The 14,809-nt window shown below is 40.0% G+C and overlaps 1 protein-coding gene across 2 annotated transcripts in view; it reads left to right on the top strand.

The window, feature by feature from the left end:
• The window catches only part of syt7b (synaptotagmin VIIb), a 109,551-nt gene that overhangs the window by 63,362 nt on the left and 31,380 nt on the right, over positions 1-14,809 (top strand). The window contains exons 3-6 of one of the 2 annotated variants that reach the window (XM_087793769.1): positions 2,418-2,494; positions 4,295-4,435; positions 6,850-7,050; positions 12,885-13,232. In XM_087793769.1, the coding sequence (XP_087649895.1) occupies positions 2,418-2,494; positions 4,295-4,435; positions 6,850-7,050; positions 12,885-13,232 (767 nt within the window). The remainder of the gene's footprint in view (positions 1-2,417; positions 2,495-4,294; positions 4,436-6,849; positions 7,051-12,884; positions 13,233-14,809) is intronic. The other variant, XM_087793770.1, reaches the window with a different exon arrangement.

Here is a 14,809-nt window from a genome sequence, read left to right as displayed (position 1 = left end):
ATTTTCCCTGCTATTCAGGAGCCACTCACGCACGACGTTGACCGAAGGCCCGTCTGTTACTTTATGGTACACATTCTCTTCACAGTCTTGTTGTTACGATGAATAAAACATTATGTAAGAGCGGCGTCTCACTCTGACTCAGCTGGGAAGAGAGAAACCCTCAAGAGTTCAATAAAAACGTTGGGGTCAGTAAACTGTAACCATTGTGTGTGTGTTGAAAGCATTTCCATTAGGTAGTAAAAGTGAGCGGCGATAAAGCAAAGATCCACATATACGATGTGCCTCCATGTATGAGGTCACTGAGACGAGGAAGGTCTCGTATAATACCTGCTTTCTGAAGGCTAACAGTGCAGCAGCGATGAATAACTGTACTCGACGATGTCCAATAATTCTCCGATAACTGACTGAATCAAACATTGATACTTGCTTGACCCCTTGACCCCTGATATTTCTTCTTTCAGCCAGAGACTTGAAAGCTTCTAAGAGTGTATTGCAGTCTAACTCAACAGCAGGCAATTACATTTTCAAGGCAGTCACATAATATACTGTATGTTATATATAAAATATATGTATAAATTGTACTTCATTGTTTTATTTAAATTTAAATAAGTGGGGGGGAAAAGCAAGAACTGTCATGTACGAATAACTGGAAATGTGTTTTTACTATTTATTAAAACTTTAATTCTTGTCTTTTGGGTTATTAAAATATATATGTACAGTATATCCTATATTATACGAGTTAAATGCTTCCATTGTAATAATCGGAAAAAATATTTTTTCGGTAAAAAGGTGCACCAATCTAGCCGAAACTGAAACTCTCATCCATTTAAATCTCCCCCTCTAACCACTCTGCTGAAAAACTTAAAAGGATAGTTCACCTACAATTTAAATATTACATTCTCTACTCCCTCGCAGTTACTTCCTATATATGAAAAAAAAAAATATTAAAAAATGGTCAAACCTTATTTAAATTCATAGCATATGCTAACATATATTAAATAGTATAAGTATACATTTCAATTTTTAGGTCCTGAATCTGCCTTAACTAACTATTTTTATGTGAAATAATGTTTGTAAAGTATGTTTTAGACCCAAAACATTTCTGATATGAAAATTTGATAAAAAAAAAGAGACATTTTTCTTATTTGCTATAATTCAACTGGTACAGTTGTACGTGGATTTTAAGGAGGCTGCATTAACACAAACCACACTTTAATATGAGGATCTGATTCATGGTTGAAGATATTCTCAGTTATTGTTTAATATTTAATTAGTGTTTCTCTATGGCTGGCTTGTTCAGTTCTCTGGTCAATTACAGCATCCATTGAAATAATTTCATTATACATTCTGTCATTTTCATTCAATTATTTTTGTGACCATTTTAAAGAATTCATGGCAACAAAATACATTTACCATATATAACCTACATGTTTACTTCATGTGAATAGAGAACAGACAAATCCTGAACAAGCATTTGCTCACATGATTGTAATATTGATCAGGAGATCGAAAGGTGGAAGCCAAGTGTATATATATATGCATGGAAACATAGATCAATGCTGCAGAAGTTTTATAAATAGGCAGACCAAATAGGTATGGAAGGATTGCAGATGAATGGAACGGAAGATAGACTGACAGTTGAATGGGTAAATGATGGATGTGAGGATTGAAGATGGATGTTAAATGTATATAAGATTTTAAAAGTCAAAGTCTAGGAAGTAATGGACGTATAAAACTACAGTATATTAAATGTTCTAGTACCAGAAACAGGACATTTTCTGTAGAATCTAGTTTCGTATTACAAGATTATATTTAGAGTCTGGATCATCATTTTAATTAACGTACCAGCGAAGTGGATTAAATAATTGCACCACTTGTGGAAAAAAGCAAACCAAAGCAGTTACTGTTCAACGATCATCCCATTGTTTAGTCTGATTACATCTTTCCACAGTCAGCGATCATGTATATTGAGATTTCGTATTTTTAATTTCTTAAAAACAGTCGCGCATCCCAGCAGCATTTCTTAGCAGCATTTCTTCTTCATTAAAGCGCATTAACGGTACCTCCAGCTAACGTGTCAGCTGATGTCAGAGAGGTGGTCCGGTCCGGCGGCTGAGTGTTATGTGGTCTGTCTTCACTCAGTCGAAGGTCTTCGCCCTGAAGTTGACATTCTGTCTGAAATCTGTCACATCTAAGTGGAGGTCAGTGAGGTTGGGAACATCCGGGCCAGAGTCATGAGCTGAAGACTAATGCAACATATGTAGATCACTGAGAGGTTCTTGTTGGGATTTACCTTCAGGTGGCGTAAACATTCACGGATAAGAATCATCTTAATTTGCTCAACTTAAAGACACTTGACTTGAAAAAATATATATATTGTGGCCATAAATGTGTGTCTGTGTGTGACTTCTTTGCAGGGGAAGAGGAATAAACCTGGAGTGGAGGCTGCCAGCTCGCCAGAGTCTGTGAGAGGTCGAGGGGAAAATGCCATCAAGTAGGTGTGATGGAGGTTGTGGATGGCAGTCCGCCTGTAATAAGCTGCTGTTGAATTCATTTTTTGGTCAACACTTTGGTAAATAGTATCTTTTGTGAGGCCCTCGGAGTGATCTGTCACAATATGACTGATGTGAAAATGTATTTTACATGTTTTTTTTATTTATTTATTTCTTTGTATCAACACGGGTGTATTTAGAGGCGAACCATGAGCTTGACCCTTTGACCTTCACCTAAAAACAAACATCAATAAAACTCTCTATAATAAGAAACCTATTTTGTAAATCTGGATACATAGCTGAAGTAGAAATACTCTCTAAAGCTCTAAAAAATATTAAAACACAAAATCAGGTGTTGAGCCAGATGGAAGTCTCATCAGTTGCAAAAAGATAGCAGTGTCATCTGCGAATAACACAGATACATTTATTTTTTTTACCTTGAGTAAACGCGCTGATTTAAAAAAAACGTTTTCTTTCTTGAGTTAGTTATCTCAGCTTTAAAAGTACAAATGTTTTTGGTTTTTCAACGAAATTGTGCCTTTAAAAGGGCAATATCACCAATCTAGCTACGACACAACTCTCTTTCGCTGCCATTTAAATCTCCCCCTCTAACCACTCTGCTGAAATGAAAAATTAAGATTTCTTTCTGCTCACCCTCATGTCAACTAAGGGTAAGGAGAAGTTAGAGAGTATTTTGGGTCTTCTTGGAGTTAGAAAAACCTAGAAATACCTTCATAATGCTTGACTGTAACGTTCCTCTTGTATTAAAGCCCCAACATGAGAAATTGTTATAGAAAATAAATTAAACAAGTAACGTGTAACCAAACTGTGATTGGTCAATTGACCAATCACAATCCAATTTGGTGGAGCTTTTCTCCCTCCACCAAAATACCTCCAGATAATAATAAAATCCTTTAAAGGCTCTCAATAAAGACAGATGATACTGATTGATTAATATTGGGTTTTTATCTAATAAGCACCAACAAAATAAGGCTACACTTATAAGGATTCAATGTAATATATACAGTAACAGTTGTGTATATAACATACATACATATATTTTGTTACCAGGCCACAAGGAAATGTATATAATTTTTGTTCTTTTGATTTAAATATCTTGAATGTGTTTCATTTTGAAAAAAAAATAAAGTATTCTCTTAAGTAACATTAGTCTGTGACTCTTGACACAACAAGACACACTCTTCAGTCAAGTTTACTTAAAAAATGTACCTGAAAACTAGTGAAAATTAGTGAAATACAAACTATATGCTTTATTTTGGCTGGTTTTCGGTCCATAATTATAATGCAGACATTAAATTGGTCCATAGCGCAACATAGGTTGGTTTATAACATAAACACTGGTAAATGTCTTTTGAAAATGATCTAAATTTTGTCGGAAGATGATGCAGTTGATAAATACTTAATTAGAATTGTATTCAAAGTTGTGAACATGAATAAAAGATGAAGATTTGTCATAACCTAATCGTTATTTTAATAGAATTTCAATCATAAAAATGTAATTTGAGACTTCTATATCGTCAAATGTAAAACCCATATGCAATCCTCTTCAAATATTTATACTTGTGAAAGTAGTTTGAAGGAAGCTAACGCGCTTTCCACAAACTGAAATCCTAATTTAAGAGAAGTTTAAGATCAAAATGTTGCTTCTTACTCCATTAATATTAATACTGTTGACTACTACAATGGATGTATGTGTTTTGAACCGATGTTTCTTTATGTAATGAAATATTTATACTGACTTTCTTTCATCAGCATCTGTCTTGTTGTGTGTATCTTTGCAGCCACAACGATCTGGACAGAGACTTCTGGAACAACAACGACAGCAGCAATGTGCAGCAGAGGTGGAGCTCCTACCCGCCCAAAGAGTTTCTCCTGAACATGTCTCCTTATGCCCCCTATGGAGACCCTCGCCTCACGCCCAAGTGAGTCTCAGTCACGTCTGGTAAGGGAGTGCCATATCATGAACCGGTCAGGGTGCATGGAACCCCTGGAAAACTCCCTGAAGTTGAGTGAAAACAGAGAAATGCAATCGGATCCATGAATAAGAATGGAACGACAGGACAAACTAGCGAAGGAAAATGATCATTTAGAATTCAGTCTGGCACGTCTCATCAACACGAGTCTCCAGTCAAGCGTGATAATCCTCATGTTTTTTGTATCGGGGCTGGTCCGCAGCATGCAGGTGTTTAGTATGCACCGCCGGCCTCGCAGCACCTGATAGAGATGTGCACCTTTGTCTCACAATGTGGCACAACTGGCCTTGTATTGCTTGTTTAAGATCATAATAGGCCTGTCTTATTATGCTTTACAAAAATAAAGTCTGCCGGAGAAATTAAATTGTACCACGGACAATACATATGGAGGATAGAAAGACACGTGCAAAGTATTCCTTCTTGCTTAGTCTCATTAGACCCTCTTTACAACTCACCTGCAGCCCACTGAGCGTTGCCATGGAGACGGACAGCCCTCACAGAGCAGATCTGTTTTACCTGAACCCTTTACCGTCTCTCTAACCGGGCCAATCAAACTCCAGCTATTCAGGCCGGCGTCTGATTCTGAGCATCTCAGTGAGCCGCCGCGACCCTGGACGCTCACATAGGTTGGTTTAGTCGGAGGCATCAGTCTGTGTCTGTGAGTCTGTATCCGTCCACGTGTCTAAACGGCTCACCTTCTCATTCACTCTGTTTCTGCTTTTGTCGTCACACTCTTTATGATCTTTAATCGTGTGAATTCTGATGACTCAGCATTTTGTTTAATGACATCTCTAAGTTCAACTAGATTATGATTTTTTTTTTGTATTTATCTTTATAGGATGGTTGCATGGATGGATGGATGGATGGATGGATGCATGGATGCATGGATGGATGGATGGATGCATGGATGGATGGATGGATGGATGGATGGATGGATGGATGGATGGATGGATGGATGGATGGATGGATTGATGGATGGATGCATGGACGGACAAACAGGGAGTGATGGATGGGTATTTTAACAATGAAAAGATGGATAGACGGATGGATGGATGGATGGATAGATGGTTTAATAGATGAATGGATGAATGGATTAATGGATGATGGATGGATTGATAGACAGATGGATAAAAAAAGTGGATGGATTGATTGACAGAAGGATGGAGGGATGATGGATGGATGGATTGATAGACAGATGGATGAAAGAATGGATGGATTGATTGACGGATGGATGGTTGGATGGAATGATAGACAGATGGATGAAAGAATGGATGGCTTGATAGACAGATGGATGGAGGGATGGATGGATGGATGGATGGATGGATGGATGGATGGATGGATGGATGGATGGATGGATGGATGGATGGATGGATGGATGGAATGATAGACAGATGGATGAAAGAATGGATTGATAGACAGATGGATGAAAGAATGGATGGATTGATTGACAGATAGATGGAGGGATGATAGATGGATGGATGGAGGAAAGAATATATGGATTGATTGACAGATGGATAGAGGGATGGATGGATGGATGGATGGATTGATAGATGGATGGATGATACGATGTATCTGATAACAATCTTACATCAAAGGAAATGATGTCAAACTATCTCTGAGGTCAACACAAATATTGTGTGTTTGTGGAGTCACTTCACTATCACACATACTCGTCATGTCCGCGTCTTCTCTGGTGTCTTCAACAGGAAGTTGTGTTGTGTGTTGTGTAGTCCGTCTCCACCCGGTCTCAGGTCTTGTGTGTTGACGTCGCGGAGGCAGAGACGCTCGTGTCTGTCGGACAAATACGATTATTCCATTGAGACGTTTCATTCAAAACTGTGTTTTTGTGTAAACACGTTTGTCTCCATCACGCTCGGCAGATGAGATTCAAGATGAATATTAAGACGGATAACCTTTGAGATTCACAGGACGACGCAACAGTCCACAGCCAACTGATTTTTCTGGGGGAGAATTGAGACGCTCGTCTCCGGGCTTCATTTCTCACCAGGTTTTTTAAAAACAAAATGATTATAGAGGGAACTGCAGCCATAAAAGAGAGATCCTTGTAGGTCGTCTGAGCGATTCTCCAGCCAAACTCCGGAATGAATCCGCTCAGATTTGATGGCAACTATGATTTTTAAGGAAGTTTTTATTTGGGGGAAAAAAAAAAGGGTTTCAGAGTCACATCGTCAATCTTCACTTGGGTTCTCAGCCCCGGGATGTCTTTGGTTCGACCTCCGTGATAACATTTCTGCTCTTGGTTCTCTCCGTCTGTCGTTTGTCCGTCTCTCGTCCGTCTATCTTCTATTCGTCTTTCTGTTTGTTTCCGCCCCCCCCCCCCGCACCCTCCCGGCGCTCTCCAGTGGGGCCGCGGACAAGAGTGGGCAGAGCGGTGCCGGACCCTCGCCGGGTGCCAGCGACGGCGGGGGCGGCGCTTGCTCGGGGTCTGGGGCAGGGCCCAGTCGCAGCGACAGCATTCGCAGCATGCTGACCGGCGGCATCAAGGCTGGACGGTGGCACACGGTCCAGAGCCACATGCAGGCCGGAGGCCTGCGCTTTGGCAAGTGAGTGGCATGTGTTGACCGGGATGTACGGGGCGGGGGGGCACACACGGAGGGACTCAAAAAAAGGTTGGGTAAGAGTTGTGTGTGGTTTCTTGTCTTGGTGTCGTCGTGGACGATGCGATCAGAACCAGCTGCAGTGTGTTTACCTGAAACCCATGAATGAGTCTGAGAGATCGACGTTGACAAAGAAAACTCCCCCGGCGGCACATGTCAGCGTATTGTTGAACAGAGACACAGTCACACTTCTCTCCTCCGGGCTCTCGGTGACGACGCTCTCCAACGAAGCAGATGTCCAAAAGACGGAGCTTGTCTTTTTAGCAAGCGGAGCCGCTCGTCGCAGACTTAAATATTACCGTGAAGTTAAATCATTTTATGTTAAAAATAATTCTGTGCCGCCTAATCACTTATGGGGGTTGAAACTATCCCAGTTTCATCTGGCCACAGGCAGGGGACACCCTGGAAAGGATGGCACTCTGTCGCAGGACACACAACCATTCACACACACACTCATACCTATGGACAATTTTCCCCAAGTTACTGATCAACCTCTGTATGTTTTTGGACTGTGGGAGGAAACCGGAGTAAACCTAGAAGTTGAACTTGTTTGTTTTTGGCCAAAAGCATGTTGGAACGGTGTCATTGCAAGATTGTCTTGAAAACTGTCGTCCACTTTTGTTTAGAAAATTAGACCAAGGTTCTTCTTGAAAGGAGTAACTTAATAAATCAGTTCTTCCACTTGAATGTAAAACGGTTAAAACTGGAATCCGTTTATGTCGCTCCAACACGACGTCACGTCCGGGTCTTAATACTTTGCTTTATGGAGAAAAAAGGTGAGTGTATCGGGTCATTTATTCGCCGCTTCAAGTCAAACAAAGATACAAACTTTTACGATCGATCGGACACGCTCTTTGCCGGCAGCTTTGCAGGTCAATAGCTCCGGGAACGACGGTTCCGAACAATAATAACGTTGCTATATTTAAGGCAAATTTGCAGGCCGAGAGGTCCTCCCCCATCGCCCTATTGGTTCCCTCAAACACCCTGTGTCACGATCTCCTGTGGAGAGCTCCTCCAACTTTGCTTCCTTTTCCAATCATGCAAATGCTCTTCGGTGGAGGTAACTGTCTCCTAGCCCCCCCCTCACGGGTGTGTCCCTGCTTCGTTCTTTTGATCCACGACCCAAGGTGTGAAAAGGGCAGAAAAACACGTTTGAATAACCGTTGTCTTGACTCTACGTCTGTTCCAAGCTTGCCCCGAAAACAGTGTGTCAGTCTGGAGTGAAATGTTGACTGTGAATGTGTATTCAAACGTCCAAGCTCCTAGATGAAGCCAGTAACCTATACTTTATATTTTGATGATCTTTTAGCATCAATTTAAGTTTGGCGCATACGTATAGTGTATAATAATTTCCAATCTAACAAATGGAACTGCCATCTCCGACCTTTCGATGTGTTTGTTTTGATGTTGTTTTTATGAAAAAGGATAAATTAAGAAATATCTTCAAACACTACAGCTTCATCCATTTTATCACAGTTTTTACTCGTCTGCTCGGTCAGTACATTCTCTCCTGCTCTCCTGCTTCGATCTCCCTGACCCTCATCCTCTGCCTTCTTACAAAATATAACTTCTTTTTTTTTTTCTCATCTGTAACATCTCACCTTTTCTTCAAATCACATGCCCTCGCTGGTGTCGGCACCTCTGCAAGTATCTTCCTTCACTTGCAGACATTTCTAGCACAAATCACTCCCTCACAGACACTCACGCACGTCCAAAATATAAAATACTTTCTCGTACTGAATTAAATAAACCCTTCAATCTTGATAAGAATGAATGACGATTATTTTTAATGGTGCGACACACGCAACTTCTTTCTGATTTATATGAGAATCTTTCATTAAATCACAAACTAATGCATCTTAAATATAGATCTTTGCTAGTTCGGTTATTCAGTGGAATGTTTGATTTTTACATCATAAATCAATGCTTTTATTGAACTTGTTTGTGATATTTGTAGCAGCGTTAATAAGGTCACCCCAATATCAGCTAATGACTCAATGAATGACCAATATTGAAGATGGTAATTGACAATCATTGTTTACATATTATTGCACCAGATCTGTAGACAGCTGTTTCCTTTTTTTCCCCCAGTCTCTCGTCTTTGTATCTCAGCCGTCACTGTTTATATTTCTCCACCGGCTCCGTCTCCTGCTCTTCAATTCCCCGTAATTACAAAGTCATTCAAGGTTTAAAGTCATCTTAATTGACTTTCAAGCAAGAGGGGATGTGAAAATGACTCTGTGAGTCGGTAACAGGATAAAGCAGATAAAGCCGGGGTGCTGCTGCGAGGACGGTTGCTGCTGCTGCTGCACGCTTTGATAAAGAACCACGAGAAAATGCAACAGTCTGAGAAAATATCCTCAAATGCAGAGAGATCTGCAATTTTTCACATGACTGGATTTATCTGGTGCTAAATTAATGACTGCAAACAGACATGAAAATGTATGAGCCCCCCCCCCCCTCCGCCCGGCTGAAGAAATGCCTCCTTGCACTCGAGCAGATGTATGGATTTATCAAGACGTCACTCAAGAAAACATGTTTGTTTCTGCAAAATTCATGAGGCGTCGAGCGCCGACCACTCCTCAGTGAGTCCTACTCAAGACGTATTCTGCGTTTTATGTCTTTAAACATTTAAATTAATGCTACTTGCTCTACGTAGATACTATTCTCATTTACTACCGGGCCATTTATTATCATGACACATGACGGCCGCTCTTGTCACGGGCGGGAAAACAGGCGACTGCGACCAACAACCTTGTCATTATTGTTATTTATTACATGGGAGCCATATTAAATCTCACATTAATCAATAAGGACGTCATAAAAAGATCCACCCAAATTGTAATGTGAGCGCTCGTGTCGTAAATCGTCTTCACGTTCGGTCCATCAGTTGTGACGAGAAGGTTGAAAGAGTCGTGGGAACAGAGAGAAGGCGCTTTTTATTTAAAAGATATGTTTTGTCCTTCAGGGATATCCTTGTAGAGTCTCAGCGAACACGTGTGTCAAATAAGAAAAATGTTCATCAATGAATACAAGTTTTACACCTTTTTTGTTTGTGTACCTTCGTTGTCTTCTTGAAGCAGAATTGAAATGGGGAAAGAAATTGTGTTGTGGTTGGAACCTAATAACACACAAGAATCTTCTGAACACTTCAGATGGTTTTTTTTTAAATGTGTTGTTGTGGCAAAAGTAAACCATCAAATGGTCACATGCAAGCTTAAAATCTCAATATTATATTAATATCACCTTCTTTTAAAATGTCATGAGGCAGTAAATATGTTTTATGTGAACCATATTTGTTGTAATTATAAGGCACGCTCAATATACTTTTTAACATAAATCTGAACTTTTTATAAAAATGTGCTTCGCATCTATTAATTCTTGTTGTAGCTACTAAGCTCAAACCAGTTGTATTTGTTACACGGTGCACAAAATAGTTTAAGTTTATAGTTTAGTTTAAGTACGACTTTAGTAAGCTATGAAGCCGCACCACAAGGCTTTGTATTATTACTCTGCGAGGCTCTGTAATATTACTCCGTTGGGCTCCGTAGTATTACTCTGTTAGGCTCCGTAGTATTACACTACAAGGCGCCTTAGTATTACTCAACGAAGTTCTGTAGTATTACTCCATTAGGCTGCGTAGTATTACTCTACAAGGCGCCTTAGTATTACTCCACGAGGTTCTGTAGTATTACTACACGTGGGTTTATAGTAATACTTTGCTAGAGTTTGAGGCTCCTTACTATTACTCCACGAGAATTCGTAGTAATACTTCAAAAGAGTCTATAGGATTACTGCTTGAGGCCCCTTAGTATTACTCTGCGAAGTTCTGTAGTAATAATCTTTTAGGCTCGGTTGTATTTCTCTAAAAGGCACCTTAGTATTACTCTGCAAGGTTCTGTAGTATTACTCTGCTAGGCTAAGTAGAATTACTACTTGAGGCTCCATAGTCTTACCTGCAAGGCTCCGTAATATTATTCTGCGAGGGTCTGTACTACTACTCTGCGAGCCTCCGTAGTATTACTCTGCGAAGTTCTGTAGTATTACTCCCCGAGGCTCCGTGGTATTACTCTGCAGGAGTTTGGGGTAATACTTTGCGAGAGTCTATAGTATTACTCCGCGAGGCTCCTTACTATTACACCCAGAAGCTAAGCTCTTCTTTCTATTTCACTGAAAAGAATATTTCAATCTCAATTTATGTTATTGTTTTTTTTTATAATGTTGTTACTGAAGACGGTCTTAAGCGCGTCAATGTGGATTTAGATTTTCCAAAATAATTGTATTTAATTCCTTCAACTTATAGTCTTATTAAGCTAAATCTAAAGTGTGTTTGTGCGGCGATTATCTTTGGCTCTATCTCTTATTGATACTATCCCCCCCTGTTCCCCCTCCGGACCCCTCCTCCTGCTGAGCGCGACTCCAGATATAACACCGACCGTGAACGTCTCCCAAGTACAGGCAGCAAATCCTCCTTCCTGGGCTGCAGACGGAGACGTTGAGACGGAGACTGTCGTCATTGGGGACAGCTTTGATCGAGGGCAGGATCAAGGCTGGAGCGTGGTTGTATGATTGTGAGAGTAGCAGGCCAGTAATTGGAGAGGAGACGTTAAGTACAGGGGGTCGGAGGTGGAGTGGACCCCGATTGATGCCGGTCCGGGGCTCGAGGGTCGGAGGAAGACATGAAGAGAACGCCACTAATTGCAGAGTCAAGAGACTTTTGGTGCCTAATATAACCCACTGCACCTTCAAAGTTCAAGACGCACCAATGGCCTGACCAGCTTTTGTGGCTCGTTCTAATTAGGTTTCTGCCTTAACATAAAATACATAATGACCTTCAATATAACTGACATGACCTTCAGTTTTTTTGTTTTTTTTATTATTAAACTAATGATGATGAAACGTGAGAATAGAAGAACAAATAGTTATTATTACTATTATTATTATATCCATACATTATTATTAGTTATTGTAATTGTTTTGGCAAAATTGCAACAATATAATGGACACAAAACATGCATTGATGTTTTTCTTTTCTTAAATAATTTAAATAATTTAAATTTATAACTGAAGAAAACATTTGCATGTTAAAGATAGTAACAATAAATAATTATTAAAAAACAAATATTAAAAAATGATATATAAATTAATATTAAATGATATAGAAAATCAAATTGTGTCAATTCTATTGTTACAAATACAAATATGTATGTGTTTCTCTGAAAAGAAGCCTAATAAGAAAATGACGAAGATATAATAACATAATAATACGTTCTCGTTATTACAGAAACATAACTGCTCGTGGAAGAACAAGTGACAAAGGTGTTAATTGAATCCCACATTTTGGTAAAACAACCTCTCGGGAGTTCAGTGGGAAACAAAGGAACCGAGCGAGGGAGGTGCAGAGAAGAAGCAGCAGGGAAAGTAAAAGTAGGTCAAACAGAGATGCGGCTCACGCTCTCAGCAGATCCAGACTCAACTCCCGTTAACCTCCGGTTGAAATGAAATTTAATTATATAGAAGATACTTTCAACACTTGATTCGAGGTGAAAGGTCCTCATCTAGCATCGCAGACCGTCGACACCCCTGCGATACGTTTAGAATTCAGCCGGTGTGTGTGAGAGGTTTAACAGTTTATCTTCCTCCACATTGATCTTCTTTCTTCCACTTTGTTATTTATTCTCTCGCTTCATTGGCTATTATGGCTTCAACAAATGAACTGAAGCTTGTTTTATAAATATTCTTTATGGCAACTTTAACCTTTTTTTTCTCCCCCCTCTCAGTTTCGGAGACGCCTCCCTCTCCACCACCTCCACCCTGGAGCACATCCCGTCCTCGGCCGTGGCACGCCCTCGCCCCCTGGTCCGGCAGCAGAGCCTCCAGCAGCCCCTCACTCACCAGCCCCCTCCGGGTCCCAACGACCCGCCCGTCACCTCGCAGAGCCTGGGCCAACTGCACACTGGTCCAGGGGGCGGGGGCCACCGCGGGGGGCCACGGGGGGTCCGGGGGAGTCCTGCCACAGCCTCCCGGTACAGAGGGACCGGAGCGGGCCGGTCGCGGTCAAACCCGGGCAGCTGGGATCATATGGTGGAGCAGATTCGGCACAGAGGGCTGGACGTCAGGTCGTTTCTGTAAGTTTGTTTTTGTAAAAACACGAAAAAAAACATCTAAAAAGTCATATTTTGTATAAAATAAATATATAATTGAATTAAATAAAATACGACTGCAATATTTTTGCACTTTAACAGTAAGAAAGTTGCAGGTTTGATTTTGATTTTATGTCAAAATCTTCCTTAATGTCAGAAGTAAAGAAAGAAAAAACTGACTATTTTTGCCTCAAAGTTTCAATATTTCTATTCTGTCAATGAGATGATATGCTTTTGTCAATTTTAACACGATTTTACAACCATTTTCACCAAATATAATAAGCCAAAAATAACAACGGTGAGAGATGAAGATAAAAGATAAACTCTTGAAGTGACAAAAATAATTTCAAATAAAGAGTTTTGAAACTTTAAATTCAACACATTCACTCCAATCCAAAATAAAGTCTTCCCTGTATCACTAAAAGATCTAAATTACTTTGCAATTTGTTTTAATAGAAGAAACAAGAGCTTCTTTTTTCATCAAAACACAATAAACGCATCATTTCCTGTTCTAATGAGATCGATGAGGGTGTAGCTGGAACAAAGAAATCGGCTCGTGGTCTAATGAAATTCTTTCTTCAAATATTTTTCCTCATTTGTCATTTTTACCTCGCCCGAGAATATGCAAATATTCCGACAGTTCTATATACAATGGTTTGGAGTTTTTGCTTTTAGTCAAATTGTGCATTTCCTGGGTTTCATGAGTCACTCTTAGACTTTTCTGTTTCTCGCCACATCTCCTCCAGCACACTTGGGAACTAGTTTGAGACGTTTCGTATCCTAATTATTTTTTATTACGTTTAAAAAGAAGCTAATGTGTTAGTAAGTGTCTTCCTGTAGACAAAATAACTTGAAAAAATGTTTCATATAGTTCTAAATAAAAGCTAATCATAAGAGAAGGAAGTGATTTTTAAATGGTGTTCAGAATTAGCATCTAGATTCTTGTTTGAAAATCATAACGCTCCATCTAGCGCTCCATTCTTCCCTCACTCGAGAACAAGACGCCAAGATAATTTAACTCCTCTAGGAGTGAGTATTTATCATCAGATTTCGAGGTTCTGATTTTCATCTCTGCCGCTTCAAACTCAGTCGTGAAATAAATCATATTATGGCTGTGAGAGAGCTGCTTGGCAGACATCTGCGCTCTCTTTAAAGTTTGTTCTTTTCACTATTTTTGTTTAACCCTTGTGATATGTCAGGGTCAAGGTGACCCAAAAACAAACATGTAGGGTCACCTTGACCCTGACATATCACAAGGGTATAACGCTGAGATAACGCTAGGGTTAAATAGCTTCACTGAAAAGATTCAAAAGTTCCGTAAAAGTCAGAAGCGTTTTTTTTCTGTCAACCTATTTCACGGTTCAATCTGAATGTAAAGAGTAAAATTGAGGGTTGGAAATACAACAAAATGGTTTTCCACTTGCTGTAGGAGCTTCTTCATGTGCAGGAAATGTTGTTTTTTTCCCGCCGAGCGAGGAGCGTCCTCCGCTTTACCGTCGATGATAGATTGCATATGACATGCTCGAGAAAGCAGGCCAACGTAAAGCTACATCCTCTCATAT

This window comes from Callionymus lyra, chromosome 6 (assembly GCF_982586985.1).
Source record: "Callionymus lyra chromosome 6, fCalLyr1.hap1.1, whole genome shotgun sequence".
Lineage (NCBI taxonomy): Eukaryota > Metazoa > Chordata > Actinopteri > Syngnathiformes > Callionymidae > Callionymus > Callionymus lyra.
This window is presented reverse-complemented; position numbering and strand designations above follow the sequence as displayed.